Source organism: Acomys minous, assembly GCF_964271855.1.
Source record: "Acomys minous genome assembly, chromosome: 15".
Lineage (NCBI taxonomy): Eukaryota > Metazoa > Chordata > Mammalia > Rodentia > Muridae > Acomys > Acomys minous.
Window position 1 is genome coordinate 42,191,234 of NC_140497.1, and position 21,554 is coordinate 42,212,787.

Below are 21,554 nucleotides of genomic sequence, written 5' to 3' on the forward strand. Positions count from 1 at the left end.
GGCCTTTGACTGGCAGACCATAATACGTACAATATAAAATTTGTGAACCGGGATATAAAAAGATCTCTCAACATATTGCAAATGAAGCCAACAACTTCCACTTGAAGCTCTGTCTAAGGTTTAAGTTCCTCAGACTCTTAAGGTCCAATGGGATTCTGGACCCCAATACACTGCAGTGCACCTTAACCTACTGTAGCTCTTTAAAGCCCCGCCCCTTGACGCAAAGCGTCCCACCCCCACTCCCTCTGGCGCTCAGCTACTCTGTTACCATAGAAACCCAGAAAGCGCTATGGCTGCCGCCGGCCCGGCTGAGGAGCCTTCGCCATTGCCGGCGGCAGCCTCAAGCAAGCCGGCCCCACCTTCCTTACCGGCTGCAGTTTCCGCTGGAAGGAAACCAAAAGCACGTCTGGTGTATCCGCATCCCCCGAGGAACTCTCGCCTGTCTCGTTCCGTCCTGCGCTGGCTCCAGGCCCTGGATCTCAGCTTCTTCCCTAGGAATGTCACCAGGTGCTGAAGCTAGCAGGGACCAAGGGCCCCAGGTTTCATGGTCTCCTCTGCCACCTGCGGCAGTCAGCTCAGGCTCCCTAAACCTAGGCTTGGCCACCCTGGCCTGGCTTTTGCTGAGGATGGAGACACCCTCCCCAGCCACACGGTGCTCGCTCACTCCCCAAGGCATACACATCAAGATAGGAAGCTCCAGAAAAACACGAAACATTCTGTTAATTTGGTTTTATTCAACTGATCATGAAATTGTAGACTTAAGCTGAGCCGGAATGCTTTGCTAACTAAGGCAGGGCGGTTTTTGTATTAATGATAGGATCAATTTATTTTCCTTTAGGAAAGTTATGTAGTTTTGAGTGTTTTACTTAAGATTTTAAAAGCTGCTGTTTAACGGAAACTACACCGAATGTAACTGGCCTTTAATATGGAATGTGAACAAAATTCCATAAAAATGAAAACCAGGGCTTTTTCACAGAACAACTCTAGTTTAATGATTTCGTTATAGGGGTTTTCAAACAAACATCTGTGAAACTGTCAACTATCAATTTAATCATTTAGAAACACTGTCAAATCTAATAATTTGGATTCATTAAAGGAACACCAAAGCCTTAGACAGTAATGTTAGCAAGCTGCCTTCCGATTGAGAGTTGTCCTCAAAGAAATGAACCAACACACGTTTTTGTTGGCTTAGTTTATTAACAATTAAACTTTATTATACAACCCAACTAGCATATACCAGAAGGAAAAAAAAAGGTTAAAGGGACAGATAGCTTGTCAATATGAGATATTAGACAGCCGTTAATTACAACATTATATAACTTAAATTAACTTAGTTATTTCCTTATTATTATTCATCAGGGATTTTTCGAATGGCTACCTAGTTGCAGAGATATTCTGTATATACTATCCCTGGGACCTTAGACTATCGTCCTTTGAAAACGGAACCTCCTTAAAAGTCAAGTTGGATAACTGGGCGCAGATAGAGAAGGTAAATTTCCAAATTAAAAACAGTTTATTCTGGAGTTTGTTTAAGAAAGTACACGATTTACATTACTTCTGTGTGAGAAAAACAGAAAGACAGGAGAGACACACAGAGACAGAGAACAGGAACAGACAGAGACAGACACAGAGAGACATTATGTCAAATCTAGGATATAGCTGACTTGCCAAATTCCAATTGTTTATATTACAAAACTATAAACTATGAAATTTAGCATATGTCATTCAGTGTGGTGTGTAATAGTGGCTTTCTAGCAGAACAATAGTGAATGTTAATAATTAACATAAAAATTAGTTCAAAAGAGGAGAGAGTTGGTTAAAGTAAATTCGTAGTGTTTTGGTTATTTTTCATAGGATTTAATAATGAAATATTTTATTTCTGTTATTAAAGTTTCTAGCCAAAAAAAAATTTAAACTACCTAAAGAACTAATCCATGGAACAATTCACTGTAAAGCTGGGGTGCCCGAAATACTGATACAGGAGGTTTACACATTACTAACACACCAAGAGTAAGTAGCTTGAAATTTTCTTTTCTTTTGTAAAGATTTATTCATTATGTTTATAATGTTCAAACAAAATAATTTAATGTAAACTTGTGATGTTATAAAGCTCTCTAATAAGCCATGGTTTGCCAATGATACTGTGTAATAAGCTGTGGTTTGCCAATGATATTTTGTTTCTTCTTTGCAGAATTAAAAGTATCCAGGATGAGTTTGCCAATTTCACTGACTATAGTTACCAAATGCGTTTGCCCCTGGTACCAAGGTCTACAATTTCGAAGTCTATTAAAGATAACATTAGGTTATCAGAACTTCTAAGCAACCCCAATGTACTCAGCAATGAACTCAAGATAGAATTCCTCTGCCTTTTACAAATGTTGCAAAGAAAATTAAGTAGAAAACTGAATCCAGGTAAGCCTTCCCTGAAGACAAGTGAGTTGTGAAATCAGAAAGACTGATGTTAAGATCAGATGAGAGAAAATCATGCAGTAGCATGATTAATTATCACTGGAGTGGAGTACCTCTCAGTCCATTCCTTTCTGTGGAAGCCCAAGATACAGAGGGATAGAAACTCATTTTTAGAACAATGTTTGCCAGTCTATTAGTTAAACCTTTGTGATAGTTCACATATCAAGCATTTATTTGACTTAAGTGGTCCTTTAGTTGTTGGGAATAGAACAGATTAACATGATTCACTCTGGATGCTATTTGGGAGAATATGGTCAGAGATACTTTTTTCCATCGTGTATTTGTTGGTATGTGGATGGAAGGGCATCTTTCCAAAGGGTGGCCAAAATAATTAAGTCATCTTAAACTCTTGCTGTACTGTCCATCCGTTCTCCTTGGCAGGTGGCAAAGTGAGTGAAAGTGGTATTCTAGCTCTACCATTATCTACATTTTTGCCTCTTTATTAATTCTTTCTCATATCTCTGTCTAATCCACTGACTCTACTGCACAGATAGAAGATTGATCATTTCTGTATAATTCCAACTATTCAAATTATGTGTGTCGATAGGATGCTTCTTCCCTTTGAACTGAATTCTCCGTAGGAAAGAGACAGTTTCTCACTTTTATCCAGAGGTTGGAAGGCCACCGCTTGAATTCCTCTCCACATTTGGGTTATTTGGAAGGCCTACCCATGAGTGCTTTGTGGGGTTTTGTCTTCCAAATACATTCATTTTCCACACTCGTATATTATTTCTCTTTCTTGATTTGTTATGATCTTGGGCCCTATTCATGAGTTTGTGAACAAAGCCTACAAGGCATTGATCCTCTTGAGGGATTTTATATTTAAAATCTGTATGTTTTAAATATTACAGTTAAACATTACTTGCTGCAGAATGTACCATTCCTCCCTGTATATAATATTTGAAAAGCTTTAAAAGCTGATGACAGGGTATGCAGCTGTGCATCTTGGTGCAGTTTAAGAAATGGCATGTTAGCTGGGCGTGGTGGCACATGCCTTTAACCCCAGCACTCAGGAGGCAGAGGCAGATGAATTGCTGTGAGTTCAAGGCCAGTCTGGTCTATGAAGTGAGTCTAGGACAGCCAAGGCTAATAGAGAGAGACCCTGTCTTGAAAAACAAAAACAAACAAACAAACAAAGAAATGGCATGTTACTAGCACCTCCCCATTCTCTACAGGGAGCATGCTTGGTTGAGCTCATCACATGCTCCTCCCAGGGAAACCATTGTCTTCCTTCTTTGATTGATAGTTTCCTAGATAAAATAAAGTTAAGCTGTATATACTGTCATGTACTTGTTAACTTTGGCCACACACACGCACGTATACTGGTTTGCATATTGTGCATGCGTTATATTAGTGATTGAATCCAGGGCCTTGTAGATGCTAGGCAAGTTCACTACTACTTAGTTGTATCTCCCTGCCTTATCAATACTTATTTTTTTCCTTTTTTTAAAAAAAAGTGAATTTCTTCAATTTTATTTAGTTATTGTTTTTCTGAGAAATTCTTTTTTTTTTTCTTTTATTGAGAAAATTTTTTCCAACAATATATTCTCCTCTCAGGTCTTCTTCATCTTCCCTCCCATTGTTTTTAAACTAAGGTTTTTTTGTTTGTTTGTTTTTTGTTTTTTGTTTTTTACAATATACTCTGATGACAGTTCTTCCCCAACCCCTGCCATCTCCTCCTCACCCTTCCTACTCCAACTCCACACCCTCTTTCTCTCTCTGTCTCAAGAAAACAGTCAAATAAAAAAGACAGAACTAAGAAAAACTAAAAGCACAAGACACAGTCTCCACACCCCAGCTAAATTACTTTTAAAACATCGACTTCGGAATATTTATTTCATTTAAAGCTTCATCTTTATTCCTGTATATTGTTTTCATTTGAACATGCTTTCATATGGACACGGTCACTTTTCTCATTCTTTAAATAATACTCAGTCTTCTTTCAGGCCCCTTTGGTGATTCATATTTTTCATAATTTTAGTGTATCTGTGTGTGTGTATGTGTGTGTGTGTGTGTGTGTGTGTGTGTGGAGTTATGTGTATGTAGGGTTGTGTGTGTGTATGTATGTGCATAGGGTTGTATGTGTGTATGTATATGTGTGTCTGTGTGTAGGGTTGTGTGTGTGTGAGTATGTGTGTGTGCGTGTGTATGTGTGTGCAGGTTGTATGTATGTAGGATTGTGTGTGTGTATGTGTGTATGTGTGTGTATATGTGTGTGTGTAGGGTTATGTGTGAATATACATGGAGAGTTGTGTGTGTTGTATGTGTGTGTATATGTGTGTAGGGTTGTGTGTATGTGTGTTTGTGTATGTGTGTGTGCGTGTGTGTGTGTGTGTGTGTGTGTATATGTGGGGGGGGGTTGTGTGCATACCATAGCACACATAGCTATAGGACAACTTTGTGGAATCAGTTCTCTCCTTCCTCATTTACCTTTTAACCCGCTGAGCCATTTCACTGGTATTATCTTGATTTTTGGTACTTTTGATAGTAAAAGTTTTTTAAAAATCTATTCCCAAAGCAGTTGATAGAGATTGTTTTAGTTATGGAAATGCTGCTGCTACCGATAGTGGTTTTTCCTCCCTCAGAAGGCATGAGTGACGTGTGTGAAACCTTGGTGTAAGATAAACTACAGAGATGGAAAGGGCCCTTAGGTGTGGAAAGAAAATGCTCAAGTGCTGCCATTTATAGGATAATTTTTAAATAAATTAGATAAATGTGGAAATAATTTTGTCACTGAAGTAAATCCATGTCTGCAAAACAAACTAGATGCTGAATGATTTATTTGTATGACCTACAGACATAAGTACAACTAACTTGCAGTGATGGTTGTCAATGTTCTTGTGTGATGCTTTTTGGCAGCAGTGGATTGCTTGGGGCATTGGCATCATAAGATTTATCTTGAGTTGAGTAATGATATTTATGCGTATTCATTCAAAAACAATTGTTGGCATGTGTTACACTCAGATCTTGAATAAAACTACTATAAAACAGAGAAGGCCACCCAGAAGTTTGGCACAAAGCCTGATGACCTGCGTTTGATGCAGAAGGAGAGAAGGGACTCCTTCAAACCATCCTCTGACTTCCACAGGCAAACATGACACCTATGTCCCCCTTCCCCCCCCCACGCTAAAATAAGCAAATAGAAGCAACAAAATTTTTAAAAATTACAGGGAAATAAAGATATTGGCTTTAAAGTAAAAATTTAAAGTATAGTGACTACGTTGTCCATAAAAAATGACCAATGGGCTGGGGTTCGAAAAATGCTCAGCAGTTAAGAGCACTGGCTGATCTTCCAAAGGACCCGAGTTCAATTCCCAGCATCTACATGGGATTATTGAATGTATAAAATTTAAAAATGACTTTGGTGTTTCTATTTTATAGGGTGGTTTGATTGCAAGCCAACAGTGGGAGAAATTACAATCGACCATCTTCCTGTCCCTAGCTGTGGACGCAGATACAAAAGAAAGGTTTCAAAGGAAAAAGTTGCCTCTGCTTTACGTAAGTTTTGGTATTGAGTTTTTTTTATCTGCTGAGTTTGTAAAACTGTCCCTTTAAAGTTTTAGAGTAAGTGAAAAGGATGGTTTGAACTTCACATTAACACCATTTATTAACTTAGTGCTTCTCTGTAGTGGTATAGTCAACGGTATTCTTCCCCAACCAACATTACATCAGCCATCTGAGTTCTCTCATATCCTCAAGCGCATCTGCTTGAAATAAGGGAAGCTTCATTGATTTCAAAACTCATGTCCTCTGCAGCTTGGGCAATGAGCCAGTCCAAAGGCAGCTAAAGCAAGGTCTTATTATTTAATTTTATTTATTTTTAATTTAAAAATCTTTTAAATTTGTTTTTGTTTTGAGATACCATCTTGTTTTATCATCCAGGATAGCCTTTGAGTTACAACAATCTTCCTGTCTTAGCCTTCTAAATGTTTATAGATTTTTTTCCTGCCATACAAGGCTATAATGAATAGCATATTTACTTAGGACACATTTTCATCTAAAAGGTAAAAGATGATGCTTATCTTGAATAGTCATTTACTGAGTATTCTGTATTTTATCTGGCAAGTCTAAAATATTATCAAGTTCTTTATAGAACCCACTTGTTCATGTTAGAACAAGTTTAAGTGTTAAATTTTAATAGGTAGGAGGTATTCTTTGTTTCCATCAGATATGATCTCAAAAGATCCATTAAAAATTATGACCTCTAGGAGCCTTTTAATATACAAATATATATTGTAATTATTTTTAAAAAGTGTTTTAATCCCTTTAAAAATCGTAAGTTACTATTGTTTAGTGGCTCTATAGAACAAGTGTCCTACAGAGCTAAGATTGTAATTTCCACACGTGAGGCTGCCCATCACACCCCCTAACTCATCATCTAGCTGAGGCATAGAGCACTTGGTGTGTTAGAACCTAGCAGATGTGTCTAGCAATGCTTGTATGAGAAAACATATCCACAGTGTCTCTGGGTTCTAGGAATGCATCTGCCTTTCAGCCTCTATAAGCCACCTTCTGTGACTGGGATTTGTAATAAAGGCCCCGGCTTGTTGAGGCTGTTCCTTTCTGGGAGGGAGACCTCTGGGGAGTTGGCACCATGCTCATCTCTTTGCTTCTTTTTTCCCTACAGCTGTTGGATCCGACTAGGGATGGGAAATGGTGGGAGGGAGCAGTGGATTCCTAGCATGGTTTCCTTCCTGTGTAAGAAAGAAAGGTGGGGAAAAAAAAGCAGCTGGTGGACAATATGGTGGCATCCGGTGCATACCATGTCTAGGGAGCAGAAGATCAAAGGTTTTAAAACCGACTGAAAGGAATGAAGGGAACAACCAAGGAGTTGGGGAAAACCAGAACCAGTTGCCCCGCACCCCCTTCCCCATCATGACCAAATTCCGGAGTCACAAGCTGTGAGCACTCTGCACTCTTCTGAATACTGGAGATTGAGTGCAGGCCCCTGGGGAAAAGAGGATCAGCACAGCAAGACTTGTGAGTGAATGGGCTGCTGGATCCAAAACACCCCTTTGGTGCTTCTCATACTGAAAACTGCCACATAGGAGTGATGAAGGATCAGAACCCCACACCACCATCACTACCACTACCACCTCCCAAAGCCAGATATCTGGGCCTGGGCTTAGGAATCAGGAATCGCTAGCAATCTACAGTTTGCATACTCGTATACTAGAGCCGAGTATCCATGCAACAAAGCCAGTTAAACGAGCTGCTGGATCGAAAACACCAAATTTGGGGCTTCTTAACAGAAGGGGACAAACTAAGAGTTTGTAGCCATGCCCTGGTGTAGAAGTCATGAACTATGAGTGCCCTGCATTCTGCACATATGGGATCCTCAAGAACCGCATATGCATCCCAGGTGCAGTGTTCTGACCTCCAAGACAATATTCTACTTTGCTGCTGATCCCCCTGAGGAGACAAGGTAGTCAGTGCAGTACTGCTGAATCCTGGATCCTAGGTGGAGAGCTCAGATGAATCTAATTTCCAGGAGAACAGTGTCTGCTAGACCTGTAAACAGTGCAGCTGCCTTCTCAAGGGACTCACCCCTCTGACTACAAAGTTAGAAAACCAGAGCCCCCAGAGCAGATGGCTAAAGAGAGGAGTAAGAACACAATCAACAAAACCAGGGCAGCATGGCTCCACCAGAAATCCCCCCAAAACAGTTGATATTCTAATGCACTGAATCTCAGGAAAAAGACCTTAAAGCTATGCTTATGCAGTTATTTGAGAAACATAAAGAGGAAATGAATAAATACTTCAAAGAATTACAGGAAAATATAAACAAAAGAATAGAGGCCATCGAGCACAAGCAGGAAACCACAATCAAATAGGCGAAAGAAATGAGTAAAGCTGTTCAAGACATGAAAACAGAATTAGAATCAATTAAGGTAACACAAACCGAGAAAAACTTGGAAATGGAAAACTTAGAGATCAGGAATCCTAGTGATAAGTATCATTGACAGAATACAAGAGTTGGAGGAGAGAATCTCAGGCACTGAAGATACAGTTGAAGAAATTGATACATCTTTCAAAGAAAATATTGGAACAAAAAGTTTATGACACAAAACATCCAAGAAATCAAGGTCACCATGAAAAGATGAAATTAAAAAAAAAAAAAGGAATAGATGAAAAAGAAGATTCTAGGTTCCAAGGACCAGAAAATATTTTCAAGAAATCACAGAAGAAAATTTCCCCAACCTAAAGAAAGAGATGCCCTTGAACATACAAGCAATTTAAAGGAACACCTGAAAGTCCTAAGAAAAAATGAAATGAACAATTTCCTCAATAGATTCCACTTACCAAAGTTTAATAAAGATCAAGTAAGGAAATTAAATAGACCTATATCCTCTAAGGTAATAGAAGCAGTCATCAAAAATATCCCAACCAAAAACAGCCCAGGGGTAGATGGATTCAGTGTAGAACTCTACAAGAGCCTCAAAGAATAACTAAAACCAATACTCCTCAAACTATTTTACAAAATGAAAACAGAAGGATCATTACCAAACTCATTCTATGAAGCCACAGTCACCTTGTTACCTAAGCCACAGGAAGACCCAACAAAGAAAGAGAATTTCAGACCAATCTCTCTTATGAGCATTGATGCAAAAATACTCAATAAAATACTCACAAACTGAATCCAACAACACATCAAAGTATTATCCATTGTGGCCAAGTAGGCTTCATCCCAGACATAGAGGGGTGCTTCAGTTTACAGAAATCCATCAATGTAATCCATCATATAAACAAACTGAAAGAAAAATCCACATGATTATCTCCTTAGATGCTGAAAAATGATTTGACAAAACCCAAAACCAATGTTTGTTTAAAGTCTTGGAGAGATCAGGGATACAAAGCACATACCTAGACATAATAAAGGCAATTACAGCAAGCCGATAGCCAGCATCAAACTAAATAGAGAGATACTCAAAAGAATTCCACTAAAATCAGGGACTAGACAAGGCTGCCCACTCTCTTCATATCTCCTCAATATAGCACTTGAAGTTCTACCTAGAGGAATAAGACAACAAAAGGAGATCAAGGGGGATCTATATCACAAAGGAAGAAGTCAAAATATCAATATTTTCAGGTGATATAATAGTTTACATAAGTGGCCCCCAAAATTACACCAGAGAACTCTTACAGATGGTAAACAGCTTCAGCAAAGTAGTGGTATACAAGATTAATTAAAAAAAATCAGTAGCCCCCTTGTACACAAATGACCAATGGGATAAGAAAGACATTAGCAAAAGTATACACTTCTCAATAGTCACAAGGAATATAAAGGATATTGGTGTAACTCTAACCAAGCAAGTGAAAACATGTATGAAGAACACTTCAAGTGTCTGAAGAAAGAAACTGAAGAAGACATCAAAAGATGGAAAGATCTTCCATACTCATGGATTAGGAAAATCAACATGGTAAAAATGGCCATTTTACATAAAACAATCTACAGATTCAATGCAATCACTATCCAACAAAACAAACCAACCAACCAACCAAACAAACAAAAAACCCTACACAATTCATTACAGACCTTGAAAGATCAATTCTCAATATGGAAAAAAAAAACCCAGAATAGCCACACACAAAAAAAAATCCTGCACAATAAAAGATCTTCGAGAGGAATCTCCATCCCAGATCTCAAGCTGTAATAAAAACAGCATGACACTGGCATAGAAATAGGCTGGTTGACCAATGGAATGAAACTGACAACCCAGAAATAAATCCACACACCTATAGGCACTTAATTTTTGACAATCAAGCAAAAACCATACAATGGAAAAAAGCTCTTCAACAAATGGTGCTGGTCTAACTGGATGTCTACATGTAGAAAAATGCAAATAGATCCATATTTAGCACCCTGCACAAAACTCAAGCTCCAATGGATTCAAGACTTCAATGTAAAACCAGACACACTAAACCTGTTAGAAGAAAAAATGGGGAGGAGACATGAGCTAATTGGCACAGGAGACAACTTCCTGAACAGAACACAAATAGCTCAAGATCTAAGATCAACAATTAATAAATGGGACCTCATAAAACTGAAAAGCTTCTTCTATAAGGCAAGTGACACTGTCATCAGAACAAAGTGACAGCCTACAGACTGGGAAAAGATCTTCACTAACTCTACATCTGACAAAGGGCTAATATCCAAAACATATAAAGAACTCAAGAACTTAAATACCACCAAACCAAATTATCCAATTAAAAAAATGGGATACAGAACTAAACAGAGAAATATCAAATGGCCGAGAAACACTTAAAGAGATGCTCTACTTTCTTTGTTTATCAGGGAAATGCAAGTTAAAATGACTTTGAGATTCTACCTTATACCCATCAGTATGGCTAAGATCAAAAATTCAAGTGACAGCACAAGCTGGCAAGGATGTGGAGAAAGGGGAACACTCCCCCATTGCTGGTAGAAGTGCAGCCTTGTACAACCACTTTGGAAATCAATCTGGCTCTTTCTCAGAAGGTTGGCCATAGTGCTACTTCAAGACCCAGCTATACCACTCCTGGGCATATACCCGAAAGATGCTCTACAATGCAACAAGGACATTTGCTCAACTGTGTTCATAGCAGCTTTATTTGTAATAGCTAGAATCTGGAAACAACCTAGATGTTCCTCAACCAAAGAATGGATAAAGAAACTATGGTTCTTTTACATACTGCAATACTACACAGCTATTAAAAAACAAGGAAATCTTGAAATTTTCAGACAAATGGATGGAACTAGAGACAATCATCCTGAGTGAGGTAATCCAGATTCAGAAAGACATACAGATAGTCACTTATAAGGGGAGATTAGCCCAACATAGAGGTCCTCTGAGAGACTCTACCCATTGGGGAATCAGGACAGAAGCTGGGACTAGAAACTGGACTCTTGGAGGAGTGCTGAGAGTGTATGGAAGAGGGGGTGATGGAAGAACCCAGAAGGGTCAGGAGCTCCACAACAAGATCATCAAGGCCAGTGGATCTGGACACAGAGGGACCTATGTAAACTGATGCACCAACCAAGGACAATGCATGCAGTGAGCCTAGACCCCCTGTTTAGACAGCCAATGGACAGCTAATTCTTCATGTGGGATGGACGTGGGGCTATCTCTGTTCCTTAGACATGAACTCTGGTGTCTGAGATTTGATCACTTCTCCTTGGCGGTGAGGCCCTGGAAGCACACAGAAGAAGCCATGCAGGCTATCCGGATGAGACCTGATAATCTGGGGGAGGAGGGCCCCCCTATCAGAGGTCTAGGGGAGGAGAATAGGGAAGAAGGTGGAGGGAGGGAGGGGGGAATGGGAAGATAAGAGGGAAGGGATAACAATCTGGATGCAATGTGAATAAATTATAATAAATAAAATAATTTAAAAAGAAAGAGAGGCAGCATACAAACTCCTGGGCCTGCACATTCCCACAGTGGTCACATCTGCGTTAATTAGTTAAAATAATTTAGAACAGGGCCTGTGTGCTGGCTAGTTTTATGTCAACTTGTCAAAAGCTAGAGTCATCAGAGAGGAGGGAGCTTCAATGTGAGAAAATGCCTCCCTAAGATTGAGTTGTAGGCAGTCCTGAAGGGCATTTTGTTAATTCGTGATTGATGGTGGTACCATCCCTGGGCTAGCAGTCCTGGGTTCTAAAAGAAAGCAGGCTGAGCATCTATGGGAAGCAAGCCAGTAAGCAGCACTCCTTCCTGGCCTCTGCATCAGCTCCTGCCTCCAGGTTCCTGTCCTGCTTGACTTCCTGCCCTTACTGCTTTTGATGATGAACTGTGATATGGAACTGTGTTTGAAATAAGCCCTTTGCCCCCAAGTTGCTTAGTAATAGTAACCCTAAAACAGCCTGATACCTAGTTAAGTGTAACAAAACAAGACAAAAACCTGAATGCTCAACTCTAATTAAACTGCTAAAGAATATTATGATTGTGGTTGTTTACTTTGTGACACTCACCTGGTATTTACAAAAGCTGAATGCCAAACTAGACAAGGTGGTGTCTGTCTAGGGTTAAATCCATCACTTACTGGGCTTTCGCAAGAAGTGTCTGAGTGTTAAGCAAGCTTGAACTACATAGGGAGACACTGTGTCTAAACAAATAAATCAAAAAGTAAACCATAAAAAATAAAACAAGAGAATTAAACAGCCTCTTGTCATTACTTCAGAAAGCATTCAAATAGAACACATGTTTGCTTTTCCCATTTGAAAAACTTACTGCTGCGTAGACACTTCATCCCTCATATCTTCCTTCAGCATTCCTATTAATGGCCCTCTAAATGGCCTTTAAGATTTGTGATTTTTCTTCTTTTTCCAAATGGCTGATCAGTTTGAGGAAGGAGAACCTCACTGGATAAGGCAAAATGAATGGGATGTTGAACACACAACCTCACTCTTTACTTCTATCCATCCTGTTCTAGCTACTCAAGCCACACAAGGGATGGTATGAATTTGATTTGGGTTATTGAATATATGAAAAATATTTTAAACATTTTATTATTTTTATTCAATTAATTCCAGTTCAGTCAGTTTTGATGAAAGGATACAAATGATGACGTCAAGTCAGCTTTCATACACTGAAAGTTAATTAAAGGAGGAGAAGCAAGCACTACACTCTAGGAACCTTGCCGTTTACATTTGGTCATTACGTCACTGAAATTACAGGCTGTTCTCTGGAATACAAAATCCCAAGTAACAGTAAAACACATTGTCTAAGTTTCTGTACTTGCCTAAATTTTGTGTTTCAAGGAGCAACAAAGGCAGATGTTTTAGTTTCAGTGGCCCATCATATTAGAACTGAATGACCCAGAGTCTGGGCACCCAGCTTGGATAACAGAGTAATTGGAGCTCTATAAACTGTGTTATGAGCCATGCATACTTGCCAGAGCTAAGTATGAAACCATGTCTCTCTTTGCTCAGCTGCTTTTTGAAGCAATTTCTAAAAATACATGAGTCATATCAAATGTACCAAAATAAACCCTGGATATTTTTAGGCACTGCTAATAAATTTGGAGGAGGTAACACATTGTATATGACTTAAATATTTTTTTTTACTAATTCATTAACTATAACCACTTCTACTAATTGACTAACTATAGCCAGTGCTCAGATTATTGTTATTCTGGATTTATTTGACATGTTACAGAGATACTAATACTGGTATAGATATTTCAAAAAATAATAAAGAATTAATCTTTTATTACTTTAAATATCCCAGGAAAATCAGGTAACGATGGCAAGCCACATACAGAAATTCAGGTGAAGCAAAGTGGAAAACCTTCTTGTGAGTCCGTTACAAAACCTATGAGAAATATGGAAGAAACAACGAAAGACACATACAAATGCCTCTGAAGAGATGTCAGTACCACCTACCACAATATGAGTATATAACAGCCCATTCAGTCTTGGATGCATTTAAAAAATAAATAACTTAAATTGGCGTCTTAACTGCAATTTGGCTACAAAGCATTGCTTTTTGTTTTTAATGTGATTCTAAAAACAGGTTGTATGTGGGTGTATCAAGGAACCACTGAAGACAGTCAAACTCTATGGATAAGAAAGCACCAAGCTGGGAGAGTTTGTTAGATTATATACAGTTAGATTCAGTGGGAGGACTCAAGCACTTGAAATAGCCAGGTGGGTAACCATGGGAACTCTGGAAACTCTTCAGTTGTGATCATAAGCATTCAGGTACCCCAACTGCTGCTCTGGTCAGGATGCTTAGAGAGCCACTAGGGGTTTTCTGGGAATGCTTCAGATTTTGTTTTGTTTTGTTTCTTTTGATTTTTGGGTTTTTGTTGTTGTTTGTTCACTTGGTTTTTTGTTTTGTTTTGTTTTGTTTTTGTTTTTGTTTTTGTTTTTGTTTTCTTCTAAGCAAAACCAAGTCTCCTTGCAAAGTGAGACCCTGGTGGGACCTGGAACAGCATCCTAAAATATTGCCATCAGCTTTGCCATTTTGGGGGTTCTGTCTTAGATACCTCACTTTCCAGTCCTTTGTTGGTGATAAGGACAACAGGAGTTGTCTTAAGCTATGTACTGCTGGCTAGAAATATTGCAAAGAGGAAGGTTTGGAATGCTGGTCCCAAGCAGGGCCTCGAGCTGGCAGATGGTGATAAAGGACCTGGGGAAGCTGCATCAGGATCATCTAGTTGACTGACATCAAGTAAACTCATTCTTTTCTGAAGAGTCTGAAGAGACAGGGAAAATATTTCTATGAGGAAATACAAGTTGGAGGGCAGAGGAGAGGAACAAGCCATGGGGCCATAGGAGAGCACAGTGAGGGGTCTGTATTGGGATCAGCAACTGGGGGTTGAACTCCAAATGCCAGCTCATGTAGGTTTAAAAACACAAACTTACTTGTTCATTTTACATCCCAATCATAGCCCCCTCCCTCCTCTCCTGCTGGTCTCACTCTCCCTCCTTCCTCCCCCTATACAACCCCTACTCTTCAAAAGCTATATTACAGAGCAATAGTAATAAAAACTGTATGGTACTGGCATAGAATAGACTGGTTGATCAATGGAATTGAATAGAAGACCCAGAAATAAATCTACACACTTATGTATAATTGATTTTTGACAAAGGAGCCAAACCCATACAATGGAAAAAAGATAGCATCTTCAACAAATGGTGGTGGTCTAACTGACTGGATGTCTACATATAGAAAGATGCAAATAGATCCATATTTATCACCCTGTACAAAACTCATGTCCAAGTGTATCATTCAGGGTTTTAATCTGCTTTTTTGCCTGGCCAGATTAGCTTACACAGTAGCAGCATCCTTCATTGAGAAAGAAACAAGTGCTTCTTTTCTCGGCTGCCAGCAGATTTTGGAGGACCACTGAGACTAGGGAGGTGGTGTCTGTTGTCAGCTTAGCAGCATGGCTAAAGTGGAATGCTGGATGGTGCCTGCCATCTCGGTGGAGATCTGTTCAGATCTCTTCCCTCGTGCTGCCAAACCAATAGCAGCCCCTGAGATTCTCAAGTTTACTCAAATCATCAGTGGAAGGGCCACAGCTTCCCAGGCCCAGTGGGAATGCTGGAAAAGAGTATAGACTTCCTGTTCATCAGATAGGGTCAGCTGAGGAACAAATATGATTGGGAAGCAGCGACCAGGGCTGATGCAGCTCTGCATTTACAGAGCTTAGAGTGACACCAGAAGTGGGTCTCCTCTGGGCTTAGTATGGGTTTTGACACTGAACTAGCCTTATAATCAGATAAGGAAAAAGGCTGGAAGATCTCATTGAATAGACAAATTGCTGGATTTCCCAGGCGGGTAAAGAGGTACTGGCTTAGAGAGCTGGGGGGAAATGTACTCAGGATTAAATGGAGTTGATGTCAAGGTTACGTTGGGGAGGAAAGAGGATGGCCACCATAGGGACTGTAGCAAAGAAGCATGAAGAAAAGACACTGTTGATGAAACCCATACCTCTGCTGTAGGTGGGGAGAAGGTAGAGGGAGTCGTTTAAGATGCTCATCTATGAGGCGGGGTTTACAGGATTACATGTATTGAATTCTGTGTCTAGGTTGGATACAGAGTACTTAAAGGCCTTGTCTGTGGTGTCTATAAGGGGTGTAACAGGGCTTCTTCAAGGACTCATCCTCTGTGAGCTGGGACAGCTTCTGCCCTGTTGATATAAATAGCTCCATGACCTCCACAGTCTACCTTTTGTCCTGGGGAGGTTGGATGGTGAAAGCAACCATACCATGTCCAAGCCGGATGTGAAGTTGTTGAGGCTACGTGCTTCATTCTGGCTCAGAGTAATGATATGTACATCCTCAGTTGGGACATCTACCACAGGAGGAATCAGACAGACAGGCTATATTTGTTTGACGCTAAGAAAAACAAAAGTATTGAGTTTATTGGAAATGTGGAGGCAGGAGGGTCTTGTACAGGTGGTAAAGATGCCACAGTTCTGACAACAGGATGCATGTAAGTCAAAGATCAGGTGGGTCTGTGATCTGCAACCAGAGATGGGACAGAAGGTAGCGTTGAGGATGAACTGAGTTTGGGCAGAGTATGTTTGAATTTTCATTCCACTCATCCTGTCTGAGAAGTCAGGAGGACAGAGAAAATCCCCAGAAGGAGGAAGAAAGAGGCCATATTGGGTGACCTCAGGGATAGGCGATTAAATCCACATTCTCTAGAGGAGCAGAACTTATAGTATGAATATAGATGGGGGTTTGAGGATGTATTAAAATGGATTAAAGGCTGTGGTTCAGCTAGTCCAACAGTGTTTACCAATGCAAAATCCCAAGAATCCAGTACTTGTCCAACCCATGAGGCTGTATGTCTCAGATGGTCCTCAGTGCCTGTCGGAATCCTGAAGAAGTGGAAGTAGGCTGTAATGCCAAGGAGTGGACTTGCCGCTGAGAACGAGAGCAAGCCGGCAAAGAGAGCAAGCTTCCTGTTTCCATGTTCTTTTTTAGACTGCCAGTAGAAATTGTAGCTCAGATTAAAGGTGAGTGTTCCCATCTCAAAAGATCTGGAATAGAGGTGTATTTTCCCACCTCAAATTTTGAGGATTAAAAATGTGTCTTCCCACCTCAAATGATCTAATTAAGAAAAATCCCTCCCAGCTCCTTGTATTTTAGCTAATTCCAGATGTAGTCCAAGTTGACAACCAAGAATAGCCATTACAGGAGTGTTTTCAGAGTATTTCAGAGTCAGCGCTCTTTGGGAGTGGAAAATCAGCCTGTGGAACAATCCTATGAAGTGGATTTCTAAGATTTTTGAGTGAGTTAACAGGTTAGATGCTTGGTCCCTTATACTTCTGAAACTTTGATATACTGTTCTCTCTATTGTGTTTGTAGGAGTGAGATTTGTCCTCATCGTAGTTGGGAGCTATGTCATATTTGGCTTTAATGATAGCAATTGCATTAAATTAATGGGACTGAAATATATTTGCACACATAGACCCAGATGATAATGAAATGTTGTAGTATGTCTCAGTTATACATGCTATATTCGTCCTGAGGTACATATGTAAACTACATAAGCACATGTGTCTTGAAGGTATAATACAATAAGCATTTAATAGGTGTTGGCTACTACTAGTTCACTAAAAATGAAATACTAAATTTTATAAATAATTTGTAATGCATTTGCTTTAAAGCCAGAGTATAAATTTCTTGTCTTCAGAAAAACAAAACACCATCAATGATTCTTTTGTCCTGCCTTGTAGAGGTCATTATAATAAAATAGGACCGAATTAATCCTGCTCAGATTTTACACTAAAAAAAAGTTAATTTTCCATTTTATTCAAGTGCTTATTTTCTCTTTAGTAAGAAAATACAAGGTCTTTTCTCTTTGTAGTTTATACATAAAGTATTTTTATTGCATTCATTAAAATATAGTAATTCATTTATAGATCAAACCTAATGTTTCTACTTGAATTATTAGAAAACACAATAAAGATAAACATATTAATATATTTAAAGTAAAATTAAGAGAATAGGAGTAGTATTTATGCTACCATTCTTAAGTGTGGGTTACAGTGCATGTGTGTCAACTAATAGAGGAAAATTGAAGTTGTAGCTATCACTTCTCAGATACATGGGGCTACTATACATTGAATTTCCTATATTATTTTCCATGTTCCTTATCACTACTATTTTGTAAAATGAATTGTTAGCTTGTGGTCTTTATAAGGCATTATGATTGAGTGATCATTTTGATAATACATCAGTTTTTAAAAGCTTGTTTAAGATTTAAAATATTTTAATATGACATATCAAGGATAATATAAACCACAATTATTACAGTTTTATAAACTCATTCTTTTATTCAGACAGAAGCATTCATATTATATATTTTTAAGTGATACATTGAGTATTGAAGTTATTTAATGTAAATTAACTTCATACATGTTTAAGTAAAAATTCTATTTTACTTGAAATAGAGTCATGTATTGGGTCCTTAGCTTTTTGTTCTGAATAAAAATAAAATCAATGAATAAGAATAAATTTATAAAATTTACTCAATATTTTAATAGCATCTTATTTACATGCAAAAATTTATTTGAAACAAATTTTTATAAATGATCATATGGTGAAGATCTTTTCTAAGTCTGTAGGCTATTGTTTTGTTCTGTTGAGTGTCCTTTGCCTTACAGAAGCTTTTCAGTTTCATGAGATTCCCATTTATTAATTGTTGATTTTAGAGCCTGAGCTATTGGTGTTTTGCTCAGAAAGTTGTCTCCTGTGCCAGTGAGCTCAAGGCTCTTCTCTACTTTTTCTTCTAACAGATTTAGTATGTCTGGTTTTATATTGAGATCTTTAGTCCACTTGGACTTTAGTTTGTGCAGGGTGGAGAGTTAGTATCCAAATATATATAAAGAACTCAAGAAATTAAACACCACCAAACCAAATAATCCAATTAAAAAATGGGGTACATAACTAAACAGAATTCTCAAAAAAAAACAATATTGACTGTCCAAGAAATACTTAAAGAAATGCTCAATGTCCCTAGTCATCAGGGAAATGCAAATAAAAACAACTCTGAGATTCCATCTTACACCTGTCAGAAAAGCTAAGATCAAAAACTCAGGTGACAGCACATGCTGGTGAGGATGTGGAGAAAGGAGACACTCCTCCATTGCTGGTGGGAGTGCAACCTTGTACAACCACTTTGGAAATCTATCTGGCTCTTTCTCAGAAAACTGGGAATAGTGCTACCTCCAGACCCAGCTATACCACTCCTGGGCATATACTCAAAAGATGCTCCACCATACAACAAAGACAATTGGTCAACTATGTTCATAGCAGCTCTATTTGTTATAGCCAGAATCTGGAAACAACCTAGTTGTCCCTCAACCAAAGAATGGATAAAGAAACTATGGTACATTTATACAATGGAATATTACTCAACTATTAAAAAGATCTTAAAATTCTGCAGGCAAATGGATGGAACTAGAAATGATCATCCTGCATGAGGTAACCCAGACCCAGAAAGACACACATGGTATATACTCACTTATAAGCGGATATTAGCCACATAATACAGGATAACCACACTACACTACACAGACCTAAAGACGCTAAATAACAAGGAGGACCCTAGGGAGGATGCTTAGTTCTCACTCAGAAGGGCAAATAGAATAGTCACTGGAAATAGTAGAAGAGAAGGAACAGGACAGGAGCTTACCATAGAGGTCCTCTGACAGACTTCACCTAACAGAGAATCAAAGCAGATGCCGAGACTCACAGCCAAACTTCGGGGTGGAGTCAGGGAGTCTTATGGAACAGTTGGGAGATAGAAGGATCTGGAGGGGTCAGGAGCTCCACAAGGAGACTAGTGGAGCCAACAAATTCCGGCTGAAGAGGGGAGGTGCTGCAGAGATGGATGCACCAACCAAGCACCATGCATGGTGAGGACCTAGACCCCCTGCTCAGCTGTAGTAGACAGGCAGCACAGTCTCCTTGTGCATCCCCTAATATGGGGAGTAGGAACTACTTCTGACATGGACTCTGGCCCCCACATGCTGATCACTTCCCCCTAGCAGGGCAGCCATGTTAGACCACAGAGGAAGAGGATACAGACAGTCCAGATGAGACTTGATAGGCTGAGGTCAGATGTGAGAGGAGGAGGAGGACTCCCTTTTTCTGAAGACTAAGGAAGGGCTGGAGGGGGATGAGGGAGAGAGGGTGGGACTGGGAATCGATGAGAAACTAGGGTACAATAGGAGTATAAAGTGAACCAATTTTTTAAAAAAGTAAAACAACAACAACAACAACAACAACAACAAAAGGATATTTTGGGGGATTGTTGAATTGGAAATCAGCGGTGTGTTCCACAAATTTTAATATCTCAAGATATTCATTAAATTTTCATCAAAATCTCGTATGTGTCAAGAACTAGGCGATGTACTTTATGTGTTTCAATGTTTTTACAGTGTTTTGTTGACATTTTTGTCATTAAAACCCTATGTGTTTTGCTGATTTAGTTCTTTATAGTTTATTTAAAACTTCCTCATAAATATAAATAAGACCATTTATCAGTGAGACACATATTTTTCCTTTGGAATTATATAAATATTTTATTCTGAAGTTAATAAAATTTAATATTATTCCATCATATCTTCTAACCACCAATCCACCTCCCAAAAAAGATGAAAGTTATAAATACCCCAAATTTCATTTTTACAAAAACTACAAAGTATGAAGGAAAATCTTCAGTCAAAATGGATTGAGTCGTATCCCAGTTCCTAAAGGTGAAAATGGATTCACCTTTGCCCACATCAGAGCGTCATTCAAAGAAATAGCTGATTTCCCATCTTCCAGGAAATACACGGGGCCCTGTCGACGGAGTTGAGAAAAGAGAAAATGAGACTATAAATTTGCAACATTTACTTAAAGTTATAGAAAGTCACCACTTGAAAAAAACACTGGTGCAATTAGGTAATTAGTAGTATAAGAGAAAAGGATTTTCATTAAGGCTACCAACTGTAGAAATATCTTCAAGTACCTCATTAATGTACCACTATTCAGTGGTGGATGTTAAAACAGAGATTTATACTGTCATTTTAATTCCTTGTATACAGCAGGACTATCAATTACAATAAGTGTTGTTAATTTATTAATTGCCCCAGAGTTAACTTTTATGAAAGCACACTCTCAAGTAACAGAGTGGGGCATACTTCATTGTGTTAGTTATGCAGCTGGCTTCAGCAAGGCAGGGAAGTAAAGAAAGCCAGAAACTTGGATCATTCTCTGGAGAACAGGAAGTAGATATTGCTCTACATGTGTGTGACTTAAAGTGATATTTTGTCATGTGGCTTGAGAGACCATTTATAATTTAGTCCCATCGGTTATGAGCACACCCTGAGTATTTCTGAAATGTCATTGTGTCTTACTCAGATCTTACAACGAAAAGCAGGATGTTAAAAAGAAATCACAAAAGCAATGCAATTTGCATTTTTTTACTGAGATCTAAATTTAACAAGTTTTGGTTATAATTTTTGTCATGCTTGGTTTTCAAGACAGGGTTTCTCTGTTTAAGAGAGCTCTGGCAGTTCTGAACTCATTTTTTACTCTAGGCAGGCCTTGAACTCACAGAGATCTGCTTGCCCCTGCCTCCCCAGTGCTGGGATTAAAG

General features: G+C 38.9%; 2 protein-coding genes across 9 annotated transcripts in view; one reads left to right on the forward strand and one right to left on the reverse strand.

Annotated features, from left to right (window-relative positions):
- The first annotated feature begins 255 nt into the window (after positions 1–255).
- SPATA4 (spermatogenesis associated 4) lies at positions 256–13,920 on the forward strand. Its single transcript, XM_084758983.1, has 6 exons — positions 256–507; positions 1,360–1,489; positions 1,892–2,010; positions 2,192–2,412; positions 5,851–5,967; positions 13,677–13,920. Exons 1-6 carry the CDS (start codon positions 290–292, stop codon positions 13,808–13,810), a joined length of 939 nt encoding a protein of 312 aa, XP_084615109.1. The 5' UTR covers positions 256–289; the 3' UTR covers positions 13,811–13,920.
- Positions 13,921–18,841: 4,921 nt separating this feature from the next.
- The window catches only part of WDR17 (WD repeat domain 17), an 86,691-nt gene continuing 83,978 nt past the window's right edge, over positions 18,842–21,554 (reverse strand). For all 8 annotated transcript variants that reach the window (XM_084758344.1, XM_084758346.1, XM_084758348.1 and 5 more), the window contains one exon: positions 18,842–20,755. In XM_084758344.1, the coding sequence (XP_084614470.1) occupies positions 20,636–20,755 (120 nt within the window). In that variant the 3' untranslated portion in view covers positions 18,842–20,635. The remainder of the gene's footprint in view (positions 20,756–21,554) is intronic.